This window comes from Ammospiza nelsoni, chromosome 11, assembly GCF_027579445.1.
Source record: "Ammospiza nelsoni isolate bAmmNel1 chromosome 11, bAmmNel1.pri, whole genome shotgun sequence".
NCBI classification, from domain to species: domain Eukaryota; kingdom Metazoa; phylum Chordata; class Aves; order Passeriformes; family Passerellidae; genus Ammospiza; species Ammospiza nelsoni.
Genome location: NC_080643.1, coordinates 11,029,644 through 11,043,750, shown reverse-complemented (window position 1 = coordinate 11,043,750; position 14,107 = coordinate 11,029,644). Strand labels below are relative to the sequence as shown.

At 50.2% G+C, this 14,107-nt stretch overlaps 1 protein-coding gene across 1 annotated transcript; it reads right to left on the bottom strand.

The window, feature by feature from the left end:
* Positions 1-233: 233 nt before the first annotated feature.
* MCM2 (minichromosome maintenance complex component 2) lies at positions 234-13,267 on the bottom strand. The gene is made up of 16 exons (XM_059480091.1): positions 13,238-13,267; positions 12,591-12,778; positions 11,855-12,030; positions 10,581-10,844; positions 9,343-9,562; positions 8,887-9,094; positions 8,046-8,180; positions 7,670-7,861; positions 6,456-6,549; positions 5,844-6,094; positions 5,464-5,590; positions 5,121-5,233; positions 4,741-4,983; positions 3,801-3,983; positions 2,145-2,300; positions 234-1,287 (listed from the first exon to the last, which is right to left on the bottom strand). The coding sequence occupies exons 1-16, from the start codon at positions 13,241-13,243 to the stop codon at positions 1,177-1,179; spliced, it is 2,667 nt and encodes an 888-aa protein (XP_059336074.1). The 5' UTR covers positions 13,244-13,267; the 3' UTR covers positions 234-1,176.
* Between the last annotated feature and the right edge of the window lie 840 nt (positions 13,268-14,107).

Below are 14,107 nucleotides of genomic sequence, written 5' to 3'. Positions count from 1 at the left end.
TCACAGCATGGGCCAGGGCAAGTGTGTCCTGCTATCAGTCCACAGATGTGTCAGCTACAGCTGACAGCCAGCACTGGCCCTTCCTACTAACCTAAAGAGCAAACATGAGATGTGATTGTACCCAAACCTAACCCCACAAACTGCTGAGCAGTTCACACAGCATCCAGGTTGCTCACTTAAGCTCTTACTTCCACTCTGGGTGGCAGGAGTTATCAAAAGAGGAAATGCAGAAGTATTGAAAACAAATTTATTTAAAACACACACACAAAGAAAATTGCATGTGAACACTGAGCCCATCTTGTCCTCCCTGAACACATCCAGCTCAGGCCTCCTCCACTGCCATGCCCAAAACCAGCACCATGGGAACTTCACCCTCAACAAATGGGTGTGAGAAAGGGTGTTCAGTTTAGGTGTCAAAGGCAGCACATGGATTGAGCTGTAAATTCACACCTGCTGACAGCTACACAGAGGTAACATCCACTAAGGCAAGGGAAGCCTCTCCACTCTGGATTCTGGCTGGAGATTCCCCAGCAGGTACTGAAGGAGTTTCCAGTGCCCAAACAGATCATCATTAAGATCAGAAAGAGCTGTTTTGTTTCAGTTCTTATCTTTCCCTGTCTCCCCTTCCTCCCCTGCAGAAACCAAGCACAGGGTCAACCCATGTGGGCACCTGGGGAAATGTCAAGTGCCAGGCACAAAGGCCTGGAGCAGAGGCTGGCTGCTGGTTCATGGAGAGTTGAAAGCAGTTTCAATTATCACCCATCAGGCTGTACAGTCAGCAGAGATGGGAACAGAGAATCCCTGAGGGTGCTTGCAATCCAAAGCTTTCCAAATGCTCCCACTTGGTCCCTCCTGCAGAGGAGCCCATAACAACTAGTGACAAACAAACAGAAAACATGTCATGTAGAGGGCCAGCAATTCTCTCCCTGCTGTGCTTACCTACAAGGCAAAATAGTGAACAAAGTTGCTAAACAGATTTGACAGGGCATTTAACTACTTAATTCTGTTCTATTTACAAGGTCTTCAGCAGCTCAGCACTCCCTTAATCCATAAGGCACGAAGCAAGCAAGAGGATGTACAACCTAGTCCTTGTGGCTCAGGATCTCTGCAGCATCCTGGAGGGCTGGAAGATGGAGGTCTCATCTCACAGGAGCATGTGGCAGGCTCTGCTCCAGCTCAGAACTGCTGGACAATCAGCTTCCTCTTCACATCCCGGCTGAACCGATTCATCCTGAACACTTCACTGTCATAGAAGGCTGAGAGGTTGTGGATGTTGATCTGCCGAGCCTGGGAGGAGGAAGAGGGGAGAGGTAAATGTTTATTTAATCAAAGTAAGAACCATGTGGTTTCCCACAGCAGAGGCTGCATAAAATTTGACAGTCAGCAATCTCTGCTCTGCTCAGCAGGAACCAGAGCTGCAGTAGCAGGGCAGACTGCAGGTCAGGAGGAAGGAGCATTGGCAGTGCTGAGCTGAGCCAAGAGAGGATGCTGGCTCAGCATCTGCCTGCTCTCAGCTCGTCCTTTTACTTCCAGCAGAGACAGAATGTAACTCCTATCCAAAAGTCCCCAAAACCTCATCCAGCAGGAGAGTTTTGCAAGGGAGACATCTGACTGGGAGTGGTCACCCTGGCAACACTAAGATTTGGCTTTGGAAGCATTTACTGTGCACATCTGATGCAAAGAGCAGAAGAGCACTAAACCACACTGCTCTAGTGCCAAGCAAGGTCAATATTTTGCACAGAATGGCCAAGTCAGAAGTGCAACCTTTGGACGAGCATGAAGATGCATTAAGAAGGCAAGTAGCCTCAGGAGGGATTGGAAGGTTCATACACATCTGCTTTTTGCTTCTTCAAATGCAGATACCAGGGAACTTAAGTTCTCATTCATCTGCAAAAGGATTTACCATTCCAATCCCAAAGCTTTATGGGGGTGAATGAGAACAGAGAGGGAAGAATACAGAACTTCCAAACAAGAGGAGCAGATGCAGAGGAGACAATCCTGAATCTGGGTTATATTGATTAACACCAGTCTTTTTTATAGTATCACAATGCAGGAAGGGAAGTCAGAAGCCTCAGAATGCCTCTGGTTCTGAGGCTGCAGAGAGCACGAAGCAGTCCCAGAGGCAGCTGGCTCTAAGCCCATACCTTGTCCACCAGGTCCTTCTCGGGGACCTCGATGGTGTCCTGCTGGGCTCCGTAGCGGTTCCTCTGGTACATCACCTGCTCTGCAATCAGCTGCTTCAGGATGAACAGCAGCAGCTCGTTGTTGTCTCGCTTGAACGAGAGGTAGCGGGAGAAAGTCTGGGAGGGAGGGTGAGATGAGCCATGAGGATCAGAGCAGTGACACACTGCAGTGCCCAGCACCAGCCAGCCCCCTCCTGCCACAGAGCACACAGTGACACTGCTGTCACCTGTGCCCTTAGTGTATCTCAAGTGACTGTGTGCCAAGCTGCCACCTGCACATGCAGTGCCAGCCCTGTGACAGCCACAACTCCCCTGCTGGCTGCTTTTATTCCCATCTGGAATCTCTGTAGGGGAGCTGGTGCCTCTTGGGGGCTAGCAGTGCACTGCAGTGGAGCTGTGCTGCCCACAGGGACACAGCCATGGGAGGGCTGGCCCTGGGCAAGGCACAGAGCAGTTTCCCTTGACCCAGACTGCCCTGTGCCTCCCCAGCAGACGCTCATACTTGGCTGCCTGTTGGAGGCCAAAGAGAGAGGCCACGAGTCGTCCAGACAGAGGGCAGACACTCAACAGTGGATAAATGCCAGCGTGGAGCCAGCCAAGAGCTGTTCAGAGCCAGGCTCTGCTACTCAGAGAGCAGGGCAGACTGCACACTAACCCACAGTGAGTGCTGTCCTGTGGTTAACTGTACCCTGAGAGCCCAATAAAAACGTGAAGAAACAAACTGCCTGCTTGGCTTGATCACCTGGCAGCAGCAGCAGGTGCCCTGTGCCAAAATAGCAGGGAAGGTGTCAAAAAAGAATAGACATGGCAGTGCTTTTGAGTCAGAAGCTCAAGGTACACTTCCTTCTCAGACCCAACAAAGCCATTGCCTCAGCACACACTAATGAGGGGCAGTCACAGAACAGTGCCTTGTTTGGGGTCCCTCCTCAAAGGCACCCAGCTTGAGCTGTTATTGCACAATGATTGAATTATTTTAAGTATCCAGATGTTTGAGACTTTGCTATGGGAAAACCTGGGGTCAAGCTGGTAAGGAAACCTTGTCTGACTGTGAGTGTGGTGTGTGTAGGTCTGAAGTGGCCTTGGTCCCAGGTGGTGTTAGTGTGACTGCCAGAGGGGCCCCTGGATGGTCAGACAGGGAACTTCCTTGACACTTCAGACCCACAGTACTTACACAGGCTCAGTGCCTGTCTCCACAGGACAGAGCCCTGCAGAGCACGAAGTCTCTTCCCACAGCCAGGGCAGTACAAGGAGCTGCAGCTGAACCTCTGGGCCCTGGGTGGAGCTCCAGCCCCCAGCTCAGGTGGTGCCCAACTTGTGTAGGGGGATAAAATATAAGAAAATAAAGACAGTGTAGGAAGTAATCTTACCCCTAAGGAGTTGCAGTTATCAAAGATTAGGAACAGGCCAGACTTAACCAGGCCACAGCTGTAAGCAATGACAAGAAGAGTGCTATAAAAGAGTGGGGTGGTGTTGAGAAGGGAACTGGAGTCTGTTGGCTACTGTGACAAGAAAGAGTCAGTGCTCTGAGCAGCTGCCCATGAGAAACCCCAAGAAGGTGTGAAACCTTTGTGATGAGGAGACACCAGTATGGAGCCCCTGCGATAAGATGACACCAACCTTGCGCATGCTGCGCGTGACGCTGAACTTCTGCGTGTCGATGAAGCTCTCCAGCATCACCCTGATGGCCATGTTGACATCATCCTCCACCACGTAATCGCGCAGGTGCATGCGGGCGTGCGCCTCGGCCATGCGGATCATGGACTCGATGTGCCGCACCGTGATGGGGATGCTGCCCGTGGCCTGCGGGACGAGAAACACGGCACTGAAGGGACAAGACAGGGGCCTTGTGCCCAGCTCCTTTCACACTGCACACACTGCTCCTTTCTCTCTGCACCTCTGAGGGAGACTCAGGATAAGGAGGCTCTGCCACCTGCTGGCACGGCCACACAGCCTGGCACAGCTTCCCGGCTCATCTGAATTCAGCACAGTGCAAGGGGATGTTGTGGGGTTGCTCTGTGACACTGTTTAGGGCTTCTCCAAGACTACCAATCTAGTTTCCTCTAGTAAATTTTAGGAGTTAAAGAATCAAAAGGCCAACCAAAACAGGTATAGTTTTCCCAAGCTCCAAAAAATCTCCCTCACACCTCAACAAATTCCTCTCACCTTGAGAGCCTGAAACATCCCACTGACAAAAGAGAAGGGCATTTCTACAGATAATGGCTCCTTGTAATGTATCAGGAGCATGAGGATCTGAGAGAATGCAAACATCTCCTGTGGGCCTGCCAGACTGGGTGATCACAAAAGGACTTTGCCATGGCAGGCACTGTACATGTGTCCCACCCAACAGTCCAGAATCATCAACAGGCGAGACTCTGTACTTAGAGGAAGAATCATCTGTTCAGCAGACACTGCAGGATCTGCCTGTCTCTCACAGAACAGCAGCACAGACTTCTGTGATGGGAATGGCAAGAATGTGTCAACATATGCTGGAACAGTCTCAGGCTGATCTGCAGTCTAGATACATACAGTTCTTCCCTCCTTTCCTCAGTATTCTCACCATAGACTCCTTCCTGAGGTCACTGTACATCCTGGCCACCTTGTCCTGGTCCATCTGGTTGAGTTTGGGGTGGACCTTCTCTTTGGCATAGACAATATATTTCCTCAGGATCTCTTGAGGAATGGGCTCAACCCCATAGGTGTTGGGAAGGATGACCTCATTAGTGTCCCCATTCACTGCCTCCTTGCTGCCTGGGTGGTGCTTGACATGGCTGCCAACAACGAACCGGGCAAGCATTTCATCCTGCAAGAGAGCAGAGCACCGACAGACACTGAGCACAGCCAGTGGACAGAAAAACCTCAATGGGCAGCTGCAGCTGAGCATGCCAACAGCAGCACTAAGGCCCAGCACACACTCAGGGTTCCTGGTTCAGCCCCTACCTGCACTGGGTCCACCGTGTCCCTCACCACACACAGGATATCAAACCGGGAGATGATGGGCTCCGTCAGGTCCACGTTCTCTGAGAACGTCAGCGACGGGTCGTATCGCCCACCTGGGTCACAGGTCAATAATAATAAAAATAATAATTAATCCAGGTCAAACAGGCCCCAAGGCTGGAGCTCTGCAGGAAGGACAGACCTCCAGTAGGTTACTGAAGACTTTCCTGCTTGCTTGATCTCTGCTCCAGACTTGAATGAACTAGGCAGAGGGAGGGAAGCTGTGCCACAGCTCTCATGGCCGTGGAGTTATGCTGAGATGGTCCTGTAGTCTCTCAGCACTTACCTATGGGATTGGCAGCAGCCACAATGGTGCAGCGAGCTTGCAAGGATGTGACAATGCCTGCTTTGGAGATGGAAATGCTTTGCTGTTCCATGGCTTCGTGGATGCTGGTCCTATCTTGATCATTCATCTACAGGAAAGCAGGAATGATTTAGAGTGAAAATTTGTCTGTACCCCACTGCCAAACACACCAAAGAAAATCAGCTCCAGAAGTTCTGAAAAGGCAGCAAACTGCACTATGGACCAGCAAGGGCCTAAGCAAACTGCAGGTACTTGGGTCATCTGGGAGATGCCACCATGAGTTACAGTGTGTCCTCAGAGGACAGAGGCACAGCTGGTCATTTCACAGCTAATCTTTCACAGAGAGATGAAGCTGGGCTCACCTTGTCAAATTCATCAATAAGGCAGACACCTCTGTCAGCCAGCACGAGGGCTCCTGCCTCCAAAGTCCACTCCTTGCTGACTGGGTGCCTCTGCACGTAGGCTGTGAGGCCCACAGCAGAAGCACCCTGGCCAGTGGTGAAAATTGCTCTGCTTGACACCTTCTCTATATATTTAAGAAACTGTGATTTTGCTGTACCAGGGTCTCCACACAGAAGCACGTTGATGTCACCACGAACTTTGTGTTTGCCACCTATAAAAGCAATGGGAAAACCCTGTGGCAGCAGAGTGCATGGCTTGGCAGCAACCCTGCCCTGAGCACCACAAAGCTGAAGAAAAGACAACCAGCAGGCATGGCAACCAGCTTACAGGAAAGTTGAGGGGGAAAGCAAGTCAGTTATCTTTGTAAAACAGACTTTCTAACCTGGCTGACACATCCTTCTAAAGAGATGATAACAAATCAGGGTGCCAGAAGGTCAAACCTCTGAAGGAGCATTAAACATGACCTCCTAGAGGAGGGATAAAAACTTGCCTGGGTTTGCAACAGGAGCTGTTTCCAGTCATAGCATTTCTACTGTCACATCAGTTTTCAGTGTGATAGAAGAACCACTCACCTGGGTTTTTGGGCTCTCCACCAAAGAGAGCTAAAGCCAAGCCCCTCTTGATATCTTCATGTCCATAAATAGATGGGGCAATGCTGGCAAAAATCTGAAAGGGAAACCAGAGGAGTTGTCCAGGGAATACCAGTTTCCATTCTGAAGAGAATCTTGCATGAACATCAGCAAAGTGCCATATCTAAAGCTACTCTTAAGATATTGCTGTCTCCAAAGAGTGTTTTATTATCCAGTGTGAGGCCTTTTTCAAAGGTGATGACCCACCCACTGTTACCTAAAGGAGCTTCACAAAAATGGTGCTTTTGGGGCATGGCAGATTATTTAGTCTGGTGCTGGAAGCTGCTGCCACTGCCTCCACAACCCTGTTCTACACAAGGAACATCACAGTGCCTGTTATCAGCTCTTGTAAAGCTGGGGACCTTGATCAGAGGCTGACTCCCTGCATGTGATAGTACTTGAATGGGCTGTGCCACACATGAATTGTTGTCATAGTCCAATATTACAAACAACTGGCTTATTTTCTCAAGGGTATTCTGAAAATAACCTGATGCTGGAGACTACTCATGTTAAAACACTCCTGGTCCAACTGAAGCTGCTGCATCCACTGCAACAGCAGTCACTGTAACTACAGCACAGCCAAGGCAATGGAGCAAAGTCCCTCATTACAGAAGTTAAATCTGACCCAAGTGAGGTTGAACATACACCAGTCCAGGAGTTTGTTCTTTCAAGTACTGGATTCAGGTCTTAGCATAGAGGAAGCAAAGCTAAAATCTTAAAATCTCTACCACAACTTAAGCTAAGCAATAATATCGCCTTTAGGGGACTGGAGATGCAGTCAACTGGCCTCACAGAACACTTCTGCCACTTGGCTTTTAAAACACAGAGAGAGAAAACTGATCAGATGTAAGCACTGTCTGAGTGTGTCTCATCTGTCTTCTAGCCCTGTTGGGATGTAGAAGGATCAGAGAAGGAAAGGGAGAAGCAGAAAATTTTACCTCCAAAGGTACAAGGGAAGTTCCTTATTTACTTCCCTCCTATAACTGACTCTCACCAACAGCTGTCTGAGAGCTACAGAAGACCATTCAGAGAGAACTGGGATTTCTGGGTTCCTTTAACCACTGTTTGGCCAGCTGACCCATTTCATCACATTCTGATCCAGCTGCCAGGTGGCAAACTATCCACATGAAAAGAAGGGATATCTGAGGCTGACCCACCTTCTCCCCAATTTGCTCATCCTTGGACAGACCCACAATCACTTTCACATCTTCATCAGTCAGCTCCCCAACAGCCAGCTTGTTGTCCTTCTTGGCAATGTGGTTGGCCAGGATCACAGTTGCAAACACTGGGAACCCATTGGCAGTGTTCAGGGAGCCATCATAGTTGTTGTGGTAGATCCCTGTCAGCTCCTGGGAAGAAGGAAATGCTGTCAGTGCCTGCAGAGTCCCAAACAGCCCCTTCTCCATTCTAAGGTAAGGCTCAAATGCATCTGAGGACAACACCTCCATCCCCACAGATGTTCCTGTGAAGTCACTGTCAGAATTTAAAAATTTAATACCCTGTGCTCTCCTGAGACTTGAGCAATGTACTCACAATCTCATCTCCTGGCTTGCAGCTGTCCACCAGGTCAGCCAGGAGAATGGCATCCTTGGAGCGGGGCAGCCTGCCCGCCGCCACCTTCCCTGGGCTCTCCTGGATCTTGATGCGCTGGTAGTTCTGATACACGGTCTGCAGCAACAAAATCAGAGTTACCCAGCTGGTCCAGCAGGCACCAGCATGGCTCTTCAACCCAGCTGGTCCAGCAGGCACCTCAAGAAAAGGGCCACTCCAAGATTTCAGTTAGAGAATTATAGACATGGGAGGATGTGGGCTGTGAGGAGCAATTCCAGGGTGTGATAGGCAATAATGGGGACAGAAAAGCACTTTGCTGCATCTCACCACTGTGGTTTAGCCTCCACAGTGTTTGCCCATCCAAATACCAGACTAGTTCCTGAGAGAAGAATGCTCCACTTGTGATGGTTAAAGGTATCAAAGCAAAGAATGAAAGTCAGAAGTTCCACATCAATGATTTTGCTCTCTGGCTTATTTAGCTGACAGATCAGGACAGACTGACCTAACTGGGAAGGAGATCTGGACAGCGTGTGTCTGCATTTCTAAAATAGGGATAAGTAACTGTGTACCACAAAAATGATTGTGGCAAAAGATTCAATCCAAACACCTACAGTGTGGCAATAAATTACTTTTGGTTGATAAACTGAGTCAAGAGCAGGTCAAGAGCTCAAACACTCCTATCTTCACAGCTCCCTGGATATAGAAGACCTTTCTAGCCACAGCAAGCTGTTCAAAGGGCGGGAGTCAAAGCAGGGCTGTGAGGAACAGGCAGTGCAGCAGGATGAGCAGCCACTCTCACCCAGGCAAGCACACAGTCTCTTACCTCTTCCATGTTGATGTCAAAGGGGCCAAGAGACTGACACTCTGGACAGGAACCAGGTTTCACCTCCTGGTTCTGTGACTGGAAAAAGGGTCCTAGGATGAAGTTGCACTTGCTGCAGTTGTATTTGACCATGCTGAGCTGAGGCAGGACCCCTGTGCAGCTTGTCACCACTCCACTGGTCCGGATCAACTGATTCAAGTGCAGCTGCCTGGGAAAAGACAGAGATATGCTGGATGCCTGCAGGCACCAGAAGGCAAAAAACCCTCCAGAAATATTCCTGCTGCAAGGCACAAGTTTACCTCAGGGAGCTGAAAGCGCATCCTTAGTACGATTTCTCCCTGTGCTAAGCTCAGTTATCCTGTTAGACTTACCCAGAGGTTTAGCTCACAGGTGAGTCCTGAGCACCCCAAAGCCTAAAGCAAGCCCCAGAGCCACTGCTGGTAGCTCTGCTCTCACCTGAGTGACCGCAGCTCTTCCACCAGAGGGAGGTGGGAGATACGGACATGGATCTCCTGAGCAATGCGGTCGTACTTGGGGTACATGGCCAGCACCACTTCCTTGGCTGCTTCATCAAAGATCTTCAGCATCTCTGCTGGGGCCTCAGGCAGAAAGTAGGCAAGGACATGCTCCTGGGCTGCCAGATCCTCGTAGTTCACCACCAGACTCTCTCTGTTCTCTTAAGAAAAAGATGGGGTGAATTGTAATTAAAGCCTGTTCATTCCTCAAGGAGTTTGCAAAGGATAGCCAGAACATACAAGCCTGTATCTTGCAGGCTGCAGCTAACAGAACTCTGCACCTTCCCCAAAGTTTAGAGATTAACAATTTGAAAATGGGTGGAAAACTCTTTTAAATTTATTTCTCTAACAAATTCTTTATCAGTACCAAGCTTATGATTGTTCCTCTCCAGTTCTGCACAGATACTCCCCAGGCTCACTGTTCCTGAAATTCAAAAGCCTCAGCCCAATATACAATTTTCTCAGAGACCTCCAGGAAACAGAAGTTAATAGGAGAGACATTATGTGTGCTGAATGGTTGGCAAAAATCCTCCTGTGTCTTATGTTCGTGGAAATGGATGAGACAAATGCCTTTTATTTCCTAGCTTTACAAAATTGATCCTGTTCCACTGCTGAAGCTTCTGCTAACTATAAAGAATAAATACAACAAGCACAGCTACATGAGCTGTTCCTAGATGTGACAATTTCTGCTTTTAAAACTCATCAATGACAGCCTTAATGACCGTTTCTTCTGGCAGTGCCTAGTCAGAATACAAGGCTACAACACTGACACAGTTTCCAAAGTCACAAGGTCTATTTGTGTCCCCTTGCTGGATAATGCAGTTTCCAGTGTGAGAAAGTAACTGGTGCAGACAGCAAGCAATTGTTGTCTCTTTCAGATCACAAACTTGCAGACCACTGTCTGCTGCCCCACATATTCTTCTGCTAGCATTTCTACGAAATGAATATTAATGAGGAGCAGACACCAGGGGCCTTCTAATTAGTCAGCCAGAATCAAAGAAGACACTAGACATGTTTCCATTATTCATTTATCTCCATCAGCATCAGTCGTTCTTAAAGTGCTGATTCAATGTCTGGAACAAAGAGGGCAGGCAGCAAATACCCACCTCTGTACTGGATCACCACAAAGAACCATGACCCACATAAAGAGTGAGAGAGCCTCCAGTGACCCAGCCCTACCTTTGCACATGTCACTGATCCTCTCCTTGAAGACATTGTGCCCATGGTCATCCACATGGGTCTTCAGGAAGTTCTTGAAGCGGTGATAGATCTCAAGCCGGGGCGCTGCCATGGAAACCCACTCCCTCACAGAATGCCCTTTCATGTCCTCCAGGTTCTCAATGCTCTCAATCATGTCCTCATCCTCCTCCTCCAAGCCTTCGGCAGCCCGCTCCGCCAGCCGCCTCTTCCGGGCAGGGCGGTCTTCATCCTCATCGTCACTGTCTGGGGGTGGGAGGAAAAACTGCTCAGCATCTGGGACTCCCATTCCCACCCTATGGATTAGTCACAGTGGGATTGCAGAGGCTGTGCAAGTACAGAGGTCACAGCCTGGGATACAAACCAAGAGACATCCCAGGTCCACCTTAAATCCAGTTCTACACTTGCTCCTACATCTTCCACAATGCAGCCAAGACTTTAAGGGCGTTAATTTGAAGATTTGTATGCAACAGCACACATTCAAGTCTATTAATGCCCTGCCCAAGGAATGAGCTTGAAAGTGCAGCAAAGGCCCTTCCACCCTGTGACAGTGTTCACCAGGGTTCTTGAATGAGGGGAGAGATGAGAATGTTGACTCCATGTTCAGAAGGCTTGATTTATTATTTTATGATATATATAGATTACATTATAACTATACTAAAAAGAAATAGAAGTAAAGGTTTCCTCAGAAGACTAGCTAAGAATAGAAAAGAATGAATAACAAAGATCTGTGGCTCAGAGAGTCCAAGCTATCTGGTCTGTGGTTGGCCATTAATTGTAAACATTCAAGATGGCCCAATCACAGACAAACCTGATGCATTCCACAGCAGCAGATAACCATTGTTTACATTATGTTTCTGAGGCCTCAGCTTCTCAGAAGGGAAAAAATCCTAAAGAAAAGGATTTTCACAAAAGATGTCTGCAACACCACCCAGCCCACAAAAGTCTGTACAGGAGCACCAACACCAAGAAACTTGACAGCACAGCTTGGCAGAATCCCAACCCTTTGATACAGGTCCAGGATCCTTAATTTGTTTCAGCAGTGACCAAGACACCAAATGAACTCCCAGGAAACCCAAAGGAAAGGGAACCTGCATTGGGGAATCCAGCCAAGCCCACAGCCAGTGATTTCATTAAGAGCCCAGGCACACTGGAGCTCTAGAGACCTCCCTACTGACCTGAGAGTAGAGAGCCCAGCTCCCCCCAAGGGTGAGGTTTCTATCAATCCCCAGGGTGGCACAGCTCACTGCACCTACCGTAGAGCAGCCCCCTCCTCATGCGGCCCATGCCCTGCTCCAGCTCGCGGTCCCGCTGCCTCATCACTCGCTCGGCAGCTTCCCTCTGGCTGGCAGTCAGCTCCTCCACATCTTCATCATCCAGGGCCAGGCCCTCTGCCTCGTACACATCCAGCTCTGGGATGGGCCGGTAGTCCCTACACACACACACAGAGCAGGGAGTCAGGCCAGGAAAGCAACTCTGCAGCCCTTCTGCAGCTACTGCTGGGCAGGTGTCAGGACAGTTCTGCACAGATAGAATGGTGTTGAGCAGGAAGGCACGTCCAGGGGAAGATGCCCTGCAGTAAAAGGGCTCCAAGCACCACAGTTAGGAATGCAAAGAGCTCCAAAAGCATGATTGGGAATGCCAGCATTCAAGCCTTTGTGTTATAAAGTTCAGTTTGCCAGCAGACCTTGCTGAGTAAAACAACATCAAAATTCATGCCTGGAGAAGCAGAGCTGGGCTGAATGCACATCACACATCCAGGCAGATCCTGTGGGATCATGATGGCACTTTGCTCAGTTCTCCCAGGACTCAAATGACACCATGCTCTGACCTTTTTTTCCCCATTGCCCAGCAGCTCTTCAGCCCTGTCACCCCAGCTGCCAGCAGAGCAGAGGGATCACATAATGCCTGAGAGCTCCCTCCATGTCTCTGGCTGCCTGACATCCCCAGCACCCCATCGCCAGACACAGCGCCCCAGAACGATTTTCTTACCTTTCCATCCCTTCCCCAATGAGCTCTTCCCCTTCTTCCTCCTCTTCGGGGAGCCCCTCGGTCCCCAGGAGCCCTTCGGACTCATCCTCGAAGGGAGGGAGGTCCCGACCGGGGCTGGACGTGAGGGCATCGCCGCGGCGGGAGCTCCGCACGGGGCTGGTCACCGCTGCCTGCGACTCGGAGGAGTCCTGCGGGGACAGGAGGGCAGTGAGGGCAGGGGAGAGGGGGAGAGGGGGCTAGTGCCTGCAGGGGCCTGTGCCCGTCAGTAGGGGGGTATATGGATCACCCGTGAATTATAATAATTAACCCTCCTTGCAAAAGACAATGGAAACATATGGGGTGGGGGGATAGGGTGGGAGATACGGGGGTAAATCCACCCTGGCAGCACAGCCGGAGCGGAGGGAAAGGGTCCGATCGTGCCCCGGCCCGGCTCTCTGCTCCCAGCGCCGGGAACGCGGGAAAATTCCCCCGGCGTTCCGGGAGCACGGCCGGGCGCGCCCCCAGTGTCCCCCCCACCCCAAAATCCCCTCTGGACCCCGCAGCGCCAAGTGGCCGGCAGCGGGGAGAACCCGGGACCCGCACCCATGAGGATGGGACCCCAAATGATCGGCTCCCCCTGCCCGGCACAGCCTGGCACGGCCACTCACCGCCATCACCGCCGCTTCCTGCCCCGGGAATTCCGCGCGAAAACCAGACCACGTGGTCACGAAAGCGCGCGAAACCTCATGAATAATGGACAGTGGGCCCCCGCCTCCTTATGAATATGCATGAGGGGGCGGGACCCAGGGCCATCCCCCGGCCACGGGGGCTCGAGAGGCTGGTGAGTGGCAGGAGCAAACTTTCACAAACTTTAGCAAACATTTCCCTCTGGGCTTGAGAGGTTTCCTCCTCTCGGGAACCCGAGGCACAGGAGAGATCCCGCTGTGAATTCCCGTGCTCGCGGTGGCCTCTTTGGGAGCTAAAATCAAGCCTTGCTTGACCGGGTTTGCCCCTGACCCAGTTCAATCGTCTTTGTTCTGATTCTCGCTGAAACTACAAGAGATGGGAAGGAGGTTCTGGCATTTTATGGGGTTCTTTCTGGGGGGAGGTTGTTTGCTTTAGGGGTTTTTCTAGGTTTTTGGTGGGGTTTTTTTTGTTTGGTTGGTTCTTTTTGTTGTTGTTGTTTGGGAGGGGTTTTTTTTGTTTTTTTTTTGTTTTTTTTTTTTTTTTAATGCAAGCCTGTATGTGCTGCAAGTAACAGGGGGCTGATCAGAGCTATTCTGGAGAACAGACATATCTGTCTCTCCAGCTGTTCAGTGCAGTGAGCAAATGCCATTTGTGAGAGGAACCAAAGAAGAGCACCTGTCCCATAGAGACTGGAAGAGGAATTTAGAGAGACAAACAAGCAATGGGGCTGATGTTTGGCAAAGAGATGGAATGCTTCCTTCCAGGCCACAGGGTCTGTGGTTTGGATTTTGGAGGTCTGCATTCTCTGAAGAGTTTCTGACCACTATTTAGTATCAGGCTATTTCTGCTTT